At 41.0% G+C, this 19468-nt stretch overlaps 1 protein-coding gene across 5 annotated transcripts in view; it reads right to left on the minus strand.

Annotated features, from left to right (window-relative positions):
- Positions 1-19468, minus strand: part of MTA3 (metastasis associated 1 family member 3) — a 771323-nt gene that overhangs the window by 409385 nt on the left and 342470 nt on the right. For all 5 annotated transcript variants that reach the window (XM_078649696.1, XM_078649694.1, XM_078649692.1 and 2 more), the window contains exons 12-13: positions 1044-1168; positions 183-334 (exon numbers count right to left, since the gene is read on the minus strand). In XM_078649696.1, the coding sequence (XP_078505822.1) occupies positions 183-334; positions 1044-1168 (277 nt within the window). The remainder of the gene's footprint in view (positions 1-182; positions 335-1043; positions 1169-19468) is intronic.

The raw sequence follows: 19468 nt of genomic DNA on the forward strand, positions 1-19468 counted from the left end.
TCATTTTGCCTGACAAGGCCCTCATACCATGAAACAATGATGCCCATTTGAGACTTCTACCCACACACAACTGTGTTGTGTGCATTCCAGTCACACTCCAGTGACCAAAACAATACACCTTCTTAAGGCAGAGCAGCACTGTTAGGATAACATAGACAATTTATCTTCCCACATGTTCTTACCTCCGGTGGTTGGTTTGGAGAGTGTTTCTCTTCTTCGGTCGCTGTTGGCATTTTGAGACCACCATATTTCTTCCAATAAAGCCAACAAGATGCACATAGTCTACACTGCATGTTAGGTGGGCCCCAGGAATACCACTGTTGAGACTGGTTTGCTAAAGATAAGAAAAATAGCTAGAATGTTACAGCAAACATTAAATCAAATGTATATAATGCTTTGGTTACTGCTTTCCCAGGATGCTGCACCCAATACCAACCAGGTACCGGCTATCCTCACTCACTTGTCAACCGAAATTTTTTTGGGGGCATTTGAGCAAAATGCACATACAAAGAAAACAGCTGTGCTAAGAAGCCTGATAGGATGTACATTTTACAAGGCTGGAAGCATGATATTCAGTGAGTCAAATGGAATGTCCTTATGAATAATTGCTAGCAATGTGCATGTACCTAATAAGGTAGAAAAATGTATCCACAACAAACAAAAAAACTGTTGTTATTTTTCCTATAGAATCAGTATCATTCAGCATCACCTTTTAGGCACCAACCCTTCAGAACCCTAAACAGAGTTTTGGCAATGGACCCTGCTTTCTCCAGCCTATACCATCCCCTCCTTCAGGTCTTCTCTTCCACCTAAATCCTTCAAATATGTTTTCAGATTTTATTCTGCCAAATACTGTCATCAACAAAGTATTTTTGTCTCATTAATCAAACACTGAAACCATAACTGTCTGTATAATTTTCTGAACTTAGAAATGCCAGTAAAGACACGAGTAGAAAAGTGTGAATCAAAAGCAATGAGATTATGATTTCTTAATTTGTTTACCACATGATTTTTGAAGCAACAAAATCAAAATCAGTACTCACTGTAGCAGCTTTCGCACGCCCGACCTACAGATGGGTTTTGTGCTTGGAAGGACGGACCAATCACTCCATTCAATGCACTTGGTTTTCCATTATTGCTGGAAAGTTGATTAGGATTCGGTTTGTTGCTGTGATAAAAGCAAAATGTACGTGGTCAACCCAAATAATGGTTAAATAAACTGTTACGCTTTGGTATCAGAGAGTGTAGTGGCAAGTCAAGCATCATAAACTGTTCAACGTTACAAGGGATAAAACCACAGTTGTTGATGTGTAATGCTCAATTGCTTCATTTTCTCTAACTACCAGCATTTTAAGTAACGTTACTTTATGGGGGTGGTCCAAAAACAAATTATTCCAGCAGGTCACATAACACGCAGGCAAGCACTACACCAGCTCCTTTCAACAATGCACTAATCCGATATGCATTACTTAAAGTAGAGCAACGTGCAATGATTGCAACATTTTAAATCACAACTGACATTTCTTCCTGCAAAGAGATTTATTCGAAATTGCCTGTGATATATCAAGCTATTATTGCACATTTATAAGCAGAAAAAAACACAGTATCATAAAGAACACAAAAAAGGAAGAAAGTCTAGGATGAATATGAGAAACAGGAAAGGGAAGAATGAAAGAACATGGTCAAGTACATATGAAAAATATGCAAGGTCGAAAAATCAGAAGTAAGAGAAAAGATTGTAAGCTGGAAAAAAACAGCTGTGTACAAAGTCATCTTCTATGCTTCCTGTAAATTGGGGGGTTTCTATTAGTTCCATCCTGTCCTCCTTGCTTTTTAACATTTATTTGACTCCTGTGGCAACGTCGTTTATGGATATAGGTTTCGATTTCATGGGTACACAGATGGCTTGAACATGCTTTTCAATCTCACACCTGACACGTGCACTTCTGATTTTTTTGCAATTATTCTTTTTTATGTAAAACAGTGGATGGCATATAATTTTCTTGAATGAAATCCGAATAAGACGAAGGACTTGGTCTCTAAAAACGACCTGGTAAACTGGCAACCCCTTATGTGTCCTAGCTCTATTAGTCTGGCCCCCGTCTCAGCAACAGTGGTAAAAAAAATCCAGGGGTTTTAATGGACTTGATTGTACTTTAATGAACCGATCAATAAGGTGTCCAGCTCTTGAAATTGGTAATTAAAAATCCTAGGAAAATTCTGTCTTTCATTTCAGTGAACTTGCACAAACAAGTCATTACTATTTTTCATCGAATCACGGTTAGACAATGCAAATTCCTGTTATGTGGTCTTACCTAAAACGTTTATTAGGAGATTACAGCTGGTGTAAAACGGCAATCTACTTATTACCTACTGGTGCCTTCACTGGGGTACATATTTCTACAACCCGAATACAACTTTATTGGCTGCCAATAAAGTAGTGGATTCTTTCAAATTCCATGGTCATGGTCAATAGGATTGCTTATAAAGGCTCTCTCACTTTGCTTTCCAATAAATTCAATAAGTACGAGGCCTCTGTTGTAATGAGTTTACATTCGATTAGCTATTGTAGTTTCCATATTGTTCATGTTTAACTGAGGAACTGTCTCCACTGTTTACTATTAGAATTTAGAATATTTAGATTCTCATCTTTTTGACCACCAGGCTGAAAGTAGATGTTGTGCTGCACTAATAAAGAGCGGTCAACGTTATCCTGTATTTTATTACTTTGCAAAAATTGGCATTGTAGAGGTGCATCTGTCATCACAGCGGCACTAGAATGATACCATCTGTATTTATGGACTCATCTTCGACTGCAAAGTGTGACCATGGTTGCCAGTGTATACTTTCAAGGAACCTTTTGGTGATAACAGAAGATCTACAGCTACTACTGGAGACTGACTTAGATGGTGTCTTGCAATATGTAAGGAGTGTAAAAAGTGTGGATCATTTTGGCCTGCGTGTGTGTGTAAAGGTGTGAAAAAATGTTACGCTGCAGAGAGGGAAGGTTTCATGTATTACTAGCAATTACAAGTGGGAGTGTAAATGTGGGAAGAAAATGGAGAATCACGGTATTGCGTCTTTATGGAGAAGTTTTAAAATGTTTTGGATCTTAAACTACAAAGTTCTGATATAATTGCTAAAAGTTTTAATGGTACCACTATTGATATCATTGGTTTTGAATGGGTCAAGATTGATTTTAAAAGTAGGAGTACTAACATAAAATTATATGTGGCTGATAAAGGAGTCCATGTATTAGGGTGAATAGACCAATGGTAGTTGGTAATAATTTCGTACCCCAGAAGTAAAGAACCAGTGGCAGTTATTACAGAAGAGAGTTAAGAATCTTACATAATTGAGACATTTCCAAAGTATTAAATGACACTATAGAGAAACAACTGACTTTTCTCATAGAACTAAACTAAAGAAACTTGAGGTGCCTGTTAAACAAAAGATAAGGGGTTACCAATGAAAGTAAGACAAATCCTCAAGAATATGTTGAATGAAATGGCGAATTAATGCATAATAGAGGAGATTGAGTCATTTGCATGGGTTTCTTCCATACTTTTGAAACGTAAGGTGGATTACAAACTAAGATTGCATGTGGATTTGAGAGCACCAAATGCTAATATTTTAGTAGATTGGCACCTCTTACCTGATATCTATGAAGTGATTTGTATGCTTGAAGGTGCAAGAATATTTTCCACTTTAGATTTAAAATCTGCCTACCACCAGATTAAAGTAACAGAAGACTGAAACATTGCATTGCTTTACGCCACAGGGACCATATCAATTCAAAAGGAAGTCGTTTGGATTCGTTTCTGCATCACCAGTGTTCAAAAGGGCTATATTCCATATTTGCAAAGATGTGAACAACTTTGTGAGGTGTTACCAATATGATATTTTGAAAGAATGAACAAGAATATTTCGAACATATTAATGAAGTATTTAGAAATCTGGAAAACAGTCTGACTCTCAAGAGCTTCAAATGCAATTTGCTCTGCAATTCTGTGGATTATTTAGGCCATTCTTTGTCTGGTAATGGAGTTGTGCCCAAGAAATCTACTGTGTATGCTATCATCAGTGCTCCTGCACCCGAAAATAGAGAACTACTCCTCTTATTCCCAGGGTTCTGCAAGTATTATAGCAAAGGTATTAGTAATTTTGTCACCAAAATGGCTTTGAGGGAATTGACAAGGAAAATATAGAATTTGTTTGATCAGAAAAAAGGAAACAGTCAATTCAGTGTGTTAAGAGAGATATTGCAGAGGCACCTATGTTGAAGCCTTTCTGTCTCAACAAAGAATGCATCATTACTGTGGACGCTAGCATGTATGGAGTTGGTTTTGTGTTATCACAGAGGAGTAATAAATAAGATTGTAATGCAGCTTTTGCATCCAGGGCCTTAAATGATACTGAGAGGAGTTAGACATCGATTGGAAAAGAGCTATTGACGTGCATATGGGCTATTGAACCTTTTCAGAAATTACATGTGGGGAGGTCGATTCACATGAAGGATGGATCACAAACCACTGGCGAACATTATCACCTGGTGGGGGAGAAGAGGAGTGGAATGCCACTGCATGCACTGCCAGATTGACTCCAAGGCTACAAGAGTATTGTTTTAAAGCTGAATTTGTTACTTAAAAGTGCAATGTGAAGGCCGATTGGTTATCAAGGCTGCCTTGCTGGTTAGAGGATATGAATGTAAGTGTGAGTGAAGTGGACATGATTGCTATTATAGAAGATGTAGATGCTGGAACTTTTGAGGTCATTAAGGAGGAGAAGTGGGCAGAGAGTGAAACAATGGATACGTTATGGCAACAGGTAAGGAATTGTGTGATGGAAGGGTGGCCTAGAAAGGAGTGAATTTCTCCAGATTTATTACCATTCTGGAAGGTGTCCAGAGAACTGGATGCAGAAGGTGGATTTTTATTCAAAGAAGGTAAATCCATTCCTCTGGTTGATCGGCAAAAAGTGATTTTGCGCCTGGCTCATGAAGAGCATATTGGCCAAAAGGCTTATCAGAACGTGTTTTTGGTGGCCAGGTATGGACAGGGTGGCACACAGGGTAGTAAGATTATGAGATCAATGTGTTAATGGCATAAAAACCTTAATGGTTACCCCTACACCTTTGAAATGTGTTGCATGGCAGAAATTCCATGAGAAAAAAATTGTCTAACATTTCTGGTCTTTTTCATCTCAAGAAACTAGGGTTTCTTTAGTGATTATAGATTTTTTTCACCTTCTTTTCCATATGTTCTGGTTTCAGGTCATCGTGAATCTAGATGCCTGCGATATAATGGCACGTTTACGCTGAGCCTTATCCCTGGCTCTACTTTCTCCGTCCCGGTTTGATACTATCTTTATTTCAGCAGTGTTTGTGCATCTAATACAGGTATTACAGGTATCACTCTATTCAAGTAATTGCACATGCGTTATAATTTCTTCACTTCACTGTTACCTATACAAGCTTTACATCATTTCTTTAGAGTTGTGTACTTGCCATTACGACATATCAAACCGGACAGGAATTTCCCAGGGCGATATTCACCAACATACCAATTTCTGGGTAATTATTATCGTTCATGTCACATCGGTCCAGAGACTGTACATCGTTCTTGTTCATTGCATGGAGATACTTTCAAGCTTTGACATGCTTTACTGATCTTTTTCCATATGTCCTTTTTACCATTTCTCTCAGATTTGCATGTATTGAGTACCAAGATTGGACTCTGACAGGACTACTTAAGAGGCATACATATCCGTCTTCCCCTCAAAGGGTAAATATCAAGCTTTAGAATGTGTTAGGATAAGCTATCATCCCCATAGTACCTTTCATTATGAGTAATCATGTTGAATTTTCTTTGTAGACCAGGATATATCGTCTACACAATCTAGTAGCTCTTTACCGATCAATTTTGTCATAACATCTTGCCGCATGAATATTACACAGTAAGAATTCTTACCTTCCATAGCCATCTACCTGTGGCTCACTGATATTCCACGAATATTATTCATGCATGCCATTCCTTGGATCACGTGATCATCTGCCTTTATCTTGCCACCATTTCACTGAGATATTTCTTCTCTATAGTTGCTAAACTTTTGGTGATGGTTTGAGCTTCACATTTATTTCTATTGGCACTGGTGTCTTTTTAACATGTAGTCATTATGGCACGTGCCGTTTTAACTTAAGGGTAAGGTGAAGGTTTGTAGCTGATCACTGTAATTCATTTATCTTGTAACTCAGTGTATTTTATTTTGGTTTTACTTACTTTGAAGGAAACTTTGTGGCTTTCCTGATAAAGGCGCAGTGTGTGCCGAAAAGCGCATAGAAGATCCATCTTACAGCCACTGTCTGTCTATTATGCTGTTGTTTATGTTGCATTGTGAATTGTAACATTTTGTGAATGTTCGGTTATCCGTTACTCACAAACAAAAATTGTATTGTATTATATTGTACTTTATTGAGTCATCTTGTAAATAAATGTATTATTTGTTTGACTTGCGTTATAAAATATTTTTAATCAAATTATATTATAGATATGAACTTTTAACAGATAATTTCAGTCTACAGGGAGTTCACTTGAGGGCACAAAAATTGAAGGTCAGAGCATAGAAACCCAGCACCAGACCTTATAACATGTCATTGCCAAATACCGTACAGCCAGCTTGGTGCACTGGGTCTGGGATGTGATGTGACCTACATGCATCCCATAGAGGTGGTATCCATACCACCGTACACAATTAAACACAAATGACCCTGCACTCAAAATACACACAAACTGTTTTTAAAGGAAATTATTGCCCATAATGTGAAAGCGCAAAAGGATATAAAAAACTCGTTTCCTAAATGAAAGAGCAAAGACGTCGTGTTATTGATTGTAGAAAACTGCCTTTATTCTTTTAGTCCATAAACATTTTCTGTAAAATACAGACGCACACTGGACAAGACTGCCAACGCCTTTCGTCCCTCATGGGACTTCTTCAAGGTTCAAAAGTCCATATTTTCTATATTTTATTATTCATATATGGTGTTCGGATCAGCAAAGAAATGAAGTGAATGAATTATTGTTTGTGCTTTTATTCTCTGTAAGCAGAAAAGAGCCACTGATCCCTAAGGCACACTGTTCTTGACTCTCTCAATATTATGGTATGGGATAAGTATCTCCCACCACGTATATGCGGTCATCCGGTTCAATGAATTCCACTGAACCGGACAACCGCACATATGCAACACAAGAGGTGTATAAAAGACTCATGTTTGTAGGAGCACCTACGGTTGATTAGAGTACTGAAGACCATGACACTCTGTGCTCTTTAATTGGAAACAACAGAAATCTCATTCACACTACTGTCTGACCGAGTTACTTGATATTTGCCTGTAAATTATATTGAGTGCGTAGAATGTATACAATTTCAAAATCTATGATGAAAATTTGTTCTTAGCAAATTCCACTATATCTTCTGCCCAACATGGCAGTAGTACTTGAGTTTTCAGGGTGAATTTAAGGGACAATCTCACTGGATCATCATTCGATGTGTGGGCGATTTGCAGAGTTTTATTAGCTTTGTTTTGATAAATCAACCATGGGTTTGCAGGTGAGTTTTTCCCCTTTTCCAAAAATAAACAGATGATGGCGTTAAGACTACCCAGTTGTGCACTCTGCACCAGATGGCAGTATTTGAGATAGTCAGCTTTCACGGCAAAATCTTGCATCACTTGACCTAACTCTAGGCGCAGGGGAGCCCCAGAGGTGCTACTGGCGAGCCAGAATAGTTCCTACAAGCCTTACATTGGATCTGGTCAAGTCAAAGCAATCCTACCTGGAAACCCTTGACGGCCGTATATCAAGGCTGGCAATAGTTTTGCTCTGGTCACTGTCGTAGATAAGACTGCCCCCACACATTAACTTTTCCAGATGAAGTTTGGGAGATACTTTCTCAGTTAACCATATACCAAGGTAATTGAACCCTGCAGCATAGCTCAAGGTGATACAGCCCACGTGCCATTTTTTATGCCATATTTGCATACTTTACATTGTATTTGGATTTGTTAAAGGTCAGCTTATTTTTCTGATTAAATTCAAGCAATTTATCAAGTGCTCGTTGAAGTCCCATATAGGTTTGGCCCAGTAAAATTATGCCATCAGCATACTGTGAAAGTTTAATATGGTTATAGTATATTTTGGGTGGAAATGGTTGAGCAGTTTCTAGTGTTATGCCAATATCAGCCATATAAAGACTAAAAAGGGTGAGTGCCAAAACACCTCTCTGTATCAGACCTCTGTTGGTGTATATATTTATGTTGCCACCCTGTTAACTTGCCCAATTTTTATTTGCTCCCAAGTGTCAGAATATAGGGTTATTAAAGCCTGTAGTAAATGTAACGGGATGCCCCATGCCTGCAATTTATTCAAAGAGATGTGTCTGTCAACCTTATCAAAGGAACCCGAGTAATCTATGAAGCAGTCAAAAAGTGGAGGTCTTACTGTGCCAAGAATGATAGTATCAATAAATTATCTACTGTGCTATATCTGCTCCTGAATCCTGATTGATAGAAAATAATAAATTGCTTTTTCCTCAATAAATTCTTCCAGTCCTTGCAATAAAATTATTTCATATGCCTTCTAACCAATGTCTAGCAGGGTGATGAGTCAGTAGCAAGTACAAGCTCCAAGACTGCATTTTTAAAATATAATGGGCAGAGTATTTCTGATTATTTATGCAGAACCCTTTATAAAAACGTTAGTCTGCCCAATGAAAAATAAAACTTATATTTTTCTATAAATGTATGGACTCTATGTGATGAGTTGCCAGCTCTGACGTGTAACCCCTTGTCACCTTCTATTTGAGTATCAGGATCCCCTTGTGGGACCTTGTAAGCTACCCTGGCAGGGTCTCCTCTTGTTCTATTTAGCAGCAGAGAACAGACGCTCGGCAGGAGTCCATAACAGCGAACAATATAAACTATTCTTTATATAATGGAGCTAAATAGCATGCCTAAAAGTCTAAGTCTGTTTTTAGCACAGTGTTGGGACCTGCAGCTCCATTTGTTTTTCCTTGCTTGAAGGCAAGTTTTGCACTTCGAGTGGTAATATAATTACTTTTGTTATAAGAATTATGCTCATATATAATTCTTGGGGCAGAAGCTCTTCAATCCTCTTCCACATATAATTGCACTATGTGATGTTCCCAGGCCGTACCATTAACTCCATTTTCATCTGCCAGATTGAGACCTTGATCTATTTTATTAATACATTTCCGAAATTTTCTCTGATCTTTTGTCATTGAAACCTTGCAGAAAACTAGTCACAGATATTGAGTATTTTCTTTTTCCACCCAAATTTTCAGCTTGTACTCTGTTTGAAGAATGCAGATTTGTGCTTGAAGAAGAGGGCCCATGTTCTAGTTATGCATGAGACATTTAGGTTTATTATTTTCCCATTTTAAATGTTTTAATTCTGTGTTGAACCATTTTTTGTGTATTACATTATTATATTTGTAGGGCATTGAGCTGCTATTACCCAAACTCATGTTGTTCAGCAGGGGTTGTATTATTGATGGCCACACAAATAGAAGGTTGGAGCCCTTTGTATTAGCGAAGACACCAGAAAGTATAGGCACGCTGGAAACAGGCCCCCATCATGGATAGATTCTCAGTGTGAAAGGTTGCAATGGAGGGGACATAAGAGCTGGGTAGTGATTTATGTTGATAACTGTGAATGAGTAATCCATGCATTCTGTTAAAAGTAGATGGGAGCTCTAGGTATAATCCAGGATGGCGTATCTGCTGGGAGAATGATGGGTGATTTTGGAAGCAGAGCTAAATTGGCTACCACCAATTAAAAGGGTTAGCTGGATGTTGGGTAAAAAGGAGTTAATTTTTTCAATGGGTCTTAGTATAACTTTTGTAAATGCGTCATCGATGACTACAAAATCAGATGAGTGGAGAGACCCTCACCTCCAAACAAGATCAAGTTGCAAACTCCATAAAGATGAGCTCATGGCCAGGAATTTAAAAGATTAATTCTCCAGCGCCATAATGAATTCATTAACTAACACCTTTCAATCCTTGTTTTGAAAGTTTTAATACAAGTTTATAAGCAGTAAATCTATTTTTGTTTTCTCAAGGCACATATCCTGCATGGTTGTTGCCTGAAAGAAGTTAGAATTAGTATAAAGATATGCTGCCCTGGACATGATGACTATAGAAACGTGGATAGCTAGGCCACAAGACAACCTTCCATTAGTACTATTGGGAATCACTGTTGTGGCAAATTCTTGAAAAAAATTAAAAGGGTTTCTTGGACACATTTAATGTCCCACTGATTTAAAAATGAAGCACTGCCAGGATTTTGTAGCAACGTTCCGGGGGATAAATGTAAGCAAATTAGACGCAGATCCTAGGTGAGTGGCACGCTGCTCATTGGGCTGGTTAGGAGTGCCAGTTGGGTCTAGAGCTGAAGACTGCTGGTAGTCAGCTCCAGTCTGCTAAGTGCTCTTGCTCAGCGAGGGAGGAAAGCTTACATTCTCGAACACTGCCTACATGTAGAGTGACCAGCACATCCCAAGAAATATCTAATTGTGAAGTAGAGGGATCTAGGCATCTTTTTAAAGTTGTTTGATGAGGTTGTCTTGACAAACCTTGCACGGAAAGGTTTGATCTGATCAGGATTATCTGGATATTTTCCTTTTTTTTTCTTTTATGCAGATAAAAATGCCCCATTTTTCAAAAGTTGGCGATGCCTTGTATACTTGCCCCGCTATTGTTGCTGAATTCCATATTACCTCTGTTTCCTCATCCCAGTGAGATTTTAACATGGGATCAAATGCATACTAATAATATATTCCGAGGTTATTCCACTTAAGCTGGAAATTGAGCTAACAATGACAGGAGGTTGTCTCTGTTTACGCCATTGTGTGCTCCCTTCAAATGAAAGATTAGGGTGGAACTGTTAGACCCAACATTTTCTCATCTTCAGCATACCCATTCCTCCATTATAAACTGCAGACGTAGGGGAAGTTTTTCAGCAGCCCTCGGGAGTGGGCCCGAGCTTTGTCTGAGTTGGAAAGGCATTCATGCCTAGAGCTGTTAAATGGGATGAGGAAGCATTTAGGCACCCGGATTGGTTGAGGGCAACTGTAAGAGATCTGTTGAGTTTAAGAACGTTCTCATCGTACTAGTCAAGCTGACAAGGCCTTAGCCTGGTAGTTCAGCTCCCCTGGCTATCCGACCATGCTAAGACTGTGGCTTCAGGAAGCAGTTCCAGCTTTTGCAACACTATATCACCCGGGTTGTGCTTTGAGTTGAGAATAGATGTGTTAATGGTGTTTCATCTTATAATTGGTGAAATATTGACTGATTTCCGATAGGTGTTAATTGTAGATATGTTTTTCCTATTTCTGCTAATGGCCATTTTGTGGCAATAAAATCTGCGACATATTGGCTGGTCCAATTGTTCTGTTCTGCAACTGGTAAGGAGAGCAGGAGCTGCGATGGATCGTGGACACATTCTAATCTTTGCAACACAGACCTGCCTGAGATCAGGTGCCATGCCTCTAGGTTCGATATATATATAAAATTGATGCTTTCTCGTTTGCCAGATCTAAATGTGCATTTTGAAGGATCATCTAATAAAGTGTAGCAAATCAACGGGCTGATGCCACTACTATAATGCATAATTGTGCCATTTCTTTGTATTCTTGCAAATCAGATGTCTAAGTGGAGGGACCTACACATGTGGTCTTCATCAACGTCTGTGTATAAACAGCAGCGGATGGAGGGTCATATTTAAGTAGCTGCTGACTAAAATCATCTTGGTGGTCTTGGTTAACATGTTGCCCGTCCTTGCGTTTCAAATGACAATATCCCTTTCCATTTTTATTTTGGTGAGCAACATTTAGAGAGTATTCAGCATGGAACAGATTTCTTTTGAGCAACCAAGAGCTGGGTAGATGCTAAATAGCTCTAGTGCCATAAGGTTTTCCTAATCCTTAAGTGTTGTATAATATAATTTATATGAGTGCAGGCTATGTCTGTGGTGTTTGAGAGACTGTCTCCTATTCATACTATAATGCCTTCTTTTGATCTTCCTTTGGCTTGTTTGAGGAGTGGCTTATGATACGTTATAAAACCATCAAGATCAATGCGATTCATTGCCCATGTCTCAAGGAAACAGCAGATGTCTCTGTTTTTATATATGCCAGTCAAACAAATTCTTCCTGTTTTTCCACAAACCTGCTACATTCCAGATTGCAAATTTTAGACATTCACGGGGAGGCTTTGGAATTATCAAAATATTCAACAGGTGTCTGCCAGGGAATCCTGCAAATGCTTGGTGCCAGGTCTGATGCCTATGTCTTCATTCTTAGTTGGAAATTTGGGGCAATTGGTATGGCATTGGAGACTAATTGCAGTGTTGCCTTCAAGAGGAACATAGAATCCTAATTTTGAGAGGTCGTTTTTAAGTCTTGCCAAACGATGCAGCGCATGCGCTGCACACCTTGGCGAGATCTATTGTCGTCGACTTGGTTGCCGAAGGGGGACAGGAGATGTGCAGGCTCACGGCGTCTCTTCCAGACAGCCGACGTGCACGCTCATGCCGTTTCTTTCAGCTAGTGCCCAGACAGCCCATGTGCACGCTCACTTCGTCTCTTTCAGCCTGCCCCTGGACAGCAGAGATGCACGCTCACAGCGTCTCATTCGGCGTGCGCCTGGACAGCCGAGGTGCACGCTCACGGTGTCTTTTTCAGCTTCAGGAATCGTTTTTCTATCCCCCTGCACCGCGGCAGCGCCGGGACGCCTTCCCTCCTCCATGGAGGGCTGGAAGAATGGCTCGGTGCAGGAGAAGTACCGGCTGGTGGTGGCAGGAGGCGGTGGTGTAAGCAAGTGTGCGCTCACCATTCAGTTTATCCAGGTGGGTGCAGTATGTCTGGCATGCACAGATCGTCTCTGCCCCGCCCTCCTTACTCAAGCCAGCTGCAGACTGTCCTTCATTCACCCAGATGCTGAGCCCCTGCTCCCCGGCCTCTGCTCGGCCCCTCTTACCCAGGCTTGTCCATCCCCAGGCAATGTACCCTGCACTCTAGACGTGGCCCCTTACTTTGCTTCCCTCCAGGACCCTGATTTATTCCATCTCATCCATGCACTGCTCCCGTCCTGGGCCCCAGTCACTAGGGCGGGAATTATTACACCTTAATGTGAGCTCTGTCTTTCTCTTCGCCATGCACCGTCGCACTTCAACCTGACCTTTTATACCTCTATACAACACCGAACCCCTTGGCGCCTGTGCTTCACCACACTTGGCCATCCCTCCTGCACACACTCTCTCAGTAGACGGTGTCCCCCACTTAAAATCACCCCGCCCACCACTCAGACAATTCAATCTGATACTGTGCCCAAAGAAACTATGCCCCACCACCCAGCCTCCCTGTTCGTTCCTGTCCTGTGTATTTTACTTTGCATTACCCTTTGCCTGGCTTTCCCAGATATTCGGCTGTTCTTACCACTCACCTTCTGCCCCTCCGTCCCGTGTCACTTTGTCCACACAGCTGTTAAGCCCTGCACACTCACCTTCTTTTGCCATACTGTTTGTGCCTTCCACTTCCTCTTAAGGCACATGACGCTCCTCTTACCAAAGACCCGCTCTACCCTCTTGTCCCACCCCCTACCCAGTTACCTGTCCCGCTCCTGCCTTCTCTCCGGCCACAACTGCTTATAATATCAAGGTGTATTGTATTCATGGTTTCAATGGCTATTACACAGGATTTTTTTCCTTTGCTGCTGCCAGTTTGTCACATTAAACACTCCCTTTTTGTACTTGTCCTTTCCTTTGTAATTTGCAGAGTCTAACAGCCACTCCCTGTCCCCAAAATCCCCTGCTTGTGTTTGATTTTTCTTAGTCATTCAATGCAGTGTTTTTTTTTCTCATGTATTTCCAGTACATTGCCCCAAATGCAGTGGCATCCACACACCTTCTGCCATTGCTGTCTTTCTTTCGAACCATCACCTGACGCCTGGGTATTACAGTTTCACGTATTCCGTTAGCTCGTGGCACTGGGTACCCCACCCTGTAAAGTATGCTTGCCTTGGTATGATTTGCCTTCTGGCATGCACCTGCTGAAGGTGGCACACGTGACATGCCACCATTTGTTTTTCATCCCGTCAGCACTGTGTCCTCTGCTGACTCCATGTTTCCAGGTTTGGCTAACCCGTCAGGGAGCCCACATTCCTTTCAAAGCCTATAAATATTTGAGATATGGGATGCTGTGGGGACTCACATATTAGGCAGGGAAGACCCATGATTTTGTGTTGTGCCACTGGCCTTATTATTGTGAAAACGAGAGTGCAAATGCTTGTTTATGTTTCTTGTAGAATTGCTCTGTAGTGTTCTTCAGAAAGATGGTAGAGTTCAACACTGACCTAGCCCCTAATATTGTCCAGGACGTCAACTCTTCAGCGTGACACAAATTAAGTAAAAATAATAATAATAATAATAATAATAATAATAATAATAAAAGAATTGAAGGATAATTATTACATTAATTAAGCGAAAGCAGGAAGGACGGGATAGGAGAAGGACAAATGTTAACAAGTGAAAAGTGTCAGAAGGAATAAGAAGGGGTAAAGCAATAAGAGGGAAGGAAGGGATGAGGAAAGAAACATAGAAGGAAGAAAAGAAGGCATGCATGGAAACAAAAATATATTTAAGTGTGTTTACTGAGCTCCATTGATAATGGCAACCGCTGCACTTAAAATACGAACTAATGCAGTCCGGTGGGGTTCCCCTCGTAGGCAGATAGAGGTACACACAATATCACTATAACTTGCACCCTACCAGAATTACATTCTGCACAGCAATAACACTTTCCCCCTGTTAAGGAAGTAAACCATTTTGGGCACTTTCACATTCATTCCATCCGTCCAAAACCCTCTTATTTGAAATCTAATAAAGCTTTCAGTTTTGGCATATCATCACCCAAATTCTCAGAGGCTTCTACTAATGTTCACATTTCGATATAAAACACTTCCCTTCGGAAATAGATTAATTATAGATTACCAGCATTAGTCGGCCACTTCATACTAGAATTTTTTTTTTTGTAAATGTGCTTTATTTATATCACTTTTGTGCATTTCTCAATAACACGCAAATGACCAATAATCACAAATATTTGTTTTATTTTATTTGCGTTTTAGTGGTTTGTAACACTAATTAAAATCAAGAGCACATTCATTTTCTTTTATGAGTCCAATTTTATTCTTAACCCAAGTACCATTATGCCTGCCAATTGACAAATACACTCGTACTGCATTGTAAATTAACTATACCAGGACTATACTTAGCAGAGATAATGTATATTCTTTCATATTTTCCTTCTTGTTATGATACCTTGTTGCTTAGCTTGAATGGTGACTTTCCCTCCAAGATATTGTCCCATTTTTTTAACTGTTTATTTGGGTTTACATTTAAGAGCAAGGACAGTTATACAGCATCAATATAAAAGAAAGAAGGCAGTGCTAATTAGCACATGCTTGTAGAGAATCTGGAGTAGTGGGAGAGGCGAGGGTCTGTCGAAGCGTTACCGATACATGTGTGTGTGTGTGGGGGGGGGGGGGCGTTGTAGTGCCTTCTGCCTGGTATCCTGCCCACACAGTGTCGATTCCACCCGATTAGGACCAGTAACATTGGGGAGAAGGGGTTGCGACTAAGTTCAAGGGGGGTTTTGGATGGGGAACTGCGTGTGTGTGTGTGGGGGGCGGCTAAGGTTGGGCAATAGATGTTGCGGTTTTTTGGGCTCCGGTTAGTGTAGCCGGCAGGGAGAGGAGGGCCTTCCATGGGGGCCTAATTTGCTTTAGTTACACTAGCAGGTGCCTGCGACCGGTCTTAGGTCTCGTCTCCTGGCAGAGAAAGTGGGGGAGGGGATCTGGTGAGTGGGGCGGGAGGAGGAACAAAGGAATGGGAAGGAAGAGGCGTATGTTAAGCGGGTAATTTAGGGCGACCCCGTGATATTGTCACCCTAAGGACTAAAATGCATTGGGGCCAATGAAACTCATCTGTCTCGAGAAGAGACTACAAAAATGTATTTAACCCATATGTGCACGGTGACATCCAAATCGAAATTAAATAATCAGCATAAGCGCAACACCTCAAAGTGTCAATTATTAAATATATTAACTATTCGTCAATGTAAGAAATTCATTCTCTCCAGTCGTGCTCAGCTATTTAGTCCACATAAGCAAGATGCACTACTTTTCCACAGTCTCAACAAACGCAGACAAGAAGTGCATAGCGGGACATACAGAACACTCCAAAGTGCTTCCATTTGATAACTAGCAAGTACTACTCCCCGCAAGTGCCACCAGTTTCGGGGAATGCATTTTCACGAAGATGTATGACATCTAAAAACGTTATATGAAAGGGGTGCCCTGTTAACACATGTTCAGTATAAATAAGCATTTAACTAGCCTGAGAATGAATGTTTCTGATTCAGGCACCTGAGTCATTAAACTAGCGCGTGAAGCTGACAGTAGCGCAATCTAATTTGCTCTCCGGCATTGGAGGTGATTGAGAGAGAGCCTCACATAAGGCTGCCACATTGGTATGCCTCCAAGGCCTGTATTTAAATGTTATAATTGCATTGGTTTCATCTGTTTTGTTACACGGGGTTGTGACTGACAAGAGAATGGCCTTGTGATCCGACCATAGGAGTGGCAGGATCTTGTCTATGACCAAGTCTGCATTGCTGTTGAAGACTCCATCCAACGTATGACTATCCATGTGAGTGGGAACATCTATTAGTTGGTGTAGGTTGAAGCTATTGAGCGTGTCAACCAAGTGCCCCGAGTCCTTGTTGGAGGACAGTTGAAGATGAAAGTTGAAGTCCCCCACCAGCATAAAGCTGGCATGCGTCACGCAGGATTCCATAAAGGACTGGATTTTATCAATGAAGCCCGTACTTGGACCTGGGGGGGGAGGAGGAGGGGGGTGCGATACACTAGCATTCCATGAAACGTATATGATTTATTTAGTTTAATTCCAAAACTTAAGCCCTTCACAGTCTAGATGAAACATTGGGGTGAAACTCGCCTCAAACAAGTTGCGATATACATTTGCCAGCCCTAGCCTCTCATCCCCATTCTGTCCAGCTTTTCGATATTGAAGCCCTTCGGGATAGCAGTCGATGTCTGGATCAGACCAGCTGTTAGCCCAAGTCTCCATAAGAAAGGAAATGTCAGGATTATGCTGGCTAATAAAATCTGCAAATTCATATTTATTCTTAATGAGCGACCTGGTATTAAGGAGCACACAGTGGTGCGTCTTAGCACCCCTCTGCCCATTTGCTGTATCACTAATGTGGGCTCTCAGGGCTCCAGGCATTGGCCCAAACCCCATATAGGGGGAGAAATTACACGAAAGACAACTATACTCCTTCGACACACCACACATGTCATGGGGAAGACCGTGGCTATTAGGTCCAGTATAGCGTAGGGCTAGGAGTTCCTCTCACGTGTAGAAGATCGGCGAGACGGGCGTCATGGGCCCTGGCATTGTCCAGGCGCAAATGGGCTTGCCTTTGGCGCGCCTTTGGACTAGAGCGCCAACACCAAAGATGGTGGTCGGCCCTGTCGGGCTGGAAGTAGGGCCAATAACGGAAGATGTAGCCACCTCCCCCCGGATCCCTCCAAACAATCCTGAAAACTCAGTGGTGGACCAGAGAACCAGGGGAGCACCCGCTGACAAATCAGCGCAGGGAAACAGGTGAGTCAAGTTTCAAAATTCTTCCGTAGTGTCTCCCTAAAAGAATATCCCCCCACAAGTTAGCAGTGACAGGTTTTGCCCAACTAAAATGAGATACACAGTTAAAAGCGATGTACGTAATTTAAAATGTTTAAACAATTAAAAAGGTACCACTCGCCTCAAAGCGGACTGGATCCGCTGCGCGGCCGGTCCCTCTCCCGTATTTATGGCAGGAAATGGGGAGGGACCACAGCGCCAACCGCAAAGATGGTGGTCGACCCTGTCAGGCCGGACGTAGGGCCAATAACTGAAGACGTATCCACCTCTACCCCGGCTCCCTCCACACAATCCAGAAAACCAGGTGGTGGACCAGAGAACCAGGGGAGCACCCGCCGACAAATCAGCACAGGGAAACAGGTGAGTCAAGTTTCAAAATGCTTCTGTAGTGTCCCCCTAAAACAATATCCCCCACAAGTTGGCAGTGCCAGGTTTTGCCCAACTAAAATGAGATTCAAAGTTAAAAGAGATATGCGTAATTTAAAACGTTTAAACATGATTCAAAGGCACCACTCGCCTCAAAGCAGACTGAATCCGCTTATAGGACATTTTGAGTATGTATTCCTGACACTGTTTGAAAAAAACATTAATTCCAAAAATCTTTTAAATAGTTCTCTGTTTTTGTCTTCCATTGTCACCCTTTAAACGTTGTGAGGTTTAAAGTTTATACATTTGTAATATTTTTAACGAATTGTTAGATTTTCACTACATAGTACTGTAAACCGACACTGTTTGCAGTGTTAAACGTATCTCATTGGAAAGTTGGTAAAACATGAGCCAAACAACACCTTCAAGAGTCTCTGATTCACATTTGATTGTAATAGCAGGAATTATAGTGTTTGGGAGGTGGGCTACACACACACACACACACACACATTCTGCCCCAGGCCACCTCTACCTAAAAGCAGCGCTGAGTTAGGAAAAGAGATGAACAGGATGGAACTCAGATTTCCTATAACCTAAAAACACCAGCCCAGAAGTATTACATGTTCCCGTATGTATTTGAGTAGCAGGGCCACAAATTTGTTCTAACATAAAATGCGTCGCTTTCTAAGCCTATCATGGAGACTACTACTGCGATATATATATATAGATATAGATATATATATATATATATATATATTGATTTTTTCTGCATTGCACACAATTTCCGAGGTATATAATGGTATACACCAATGTGGTTCTACACTGATATGTTTAATATCCACACTATTATGCGTAAGATGTGACCTGATTTTGCTTTACAGTTTATTACATGATAACATGTTTTCATCCCGACATGCATTCGAAGAATATTCCATATTTACTCACATGTTGATGTCCTGGAACTAAGGTGGAACAACATAATCTTGCCTAGCTGTGCTGCGACATCAAGTACCTGTTTCATCTTTAACATACATGTTTTTATGTTAAGGGTCAACAGTAGTGGCATGATAGCCCAAATGGAGGCAGGGCACAATAATGCAATTTGCGATCCCATAAATGCATTAGCAAAACAGTGAATCGCAAATTTTGCCATTCCTTATTTGCGATGGCCTTTTGGGATGATACATCCCCAAAGGCTTTTTCCCGTTTGCAAACGGGCTGATTCTGAGAATCGTCCCGTTTGCAAACGGGAAAAGGGCTGGATACATATGCCCATGATTTCCAATCTTAAAATAGTTATG

This window comes from Lissotriton helveticus, chromosome 6, assembly GCF_964261635.1.
Source record: "Lissotriton helveticus chromosome 6, aLisHel1.1, whole genome shotgun sequence".
Taxonomy (NCBI): Eukaryota; Metazoa; Chordata; class Amphibia; order Caudata; family Salamandridae; genus Lissotriton; species Lissotriton helveticus.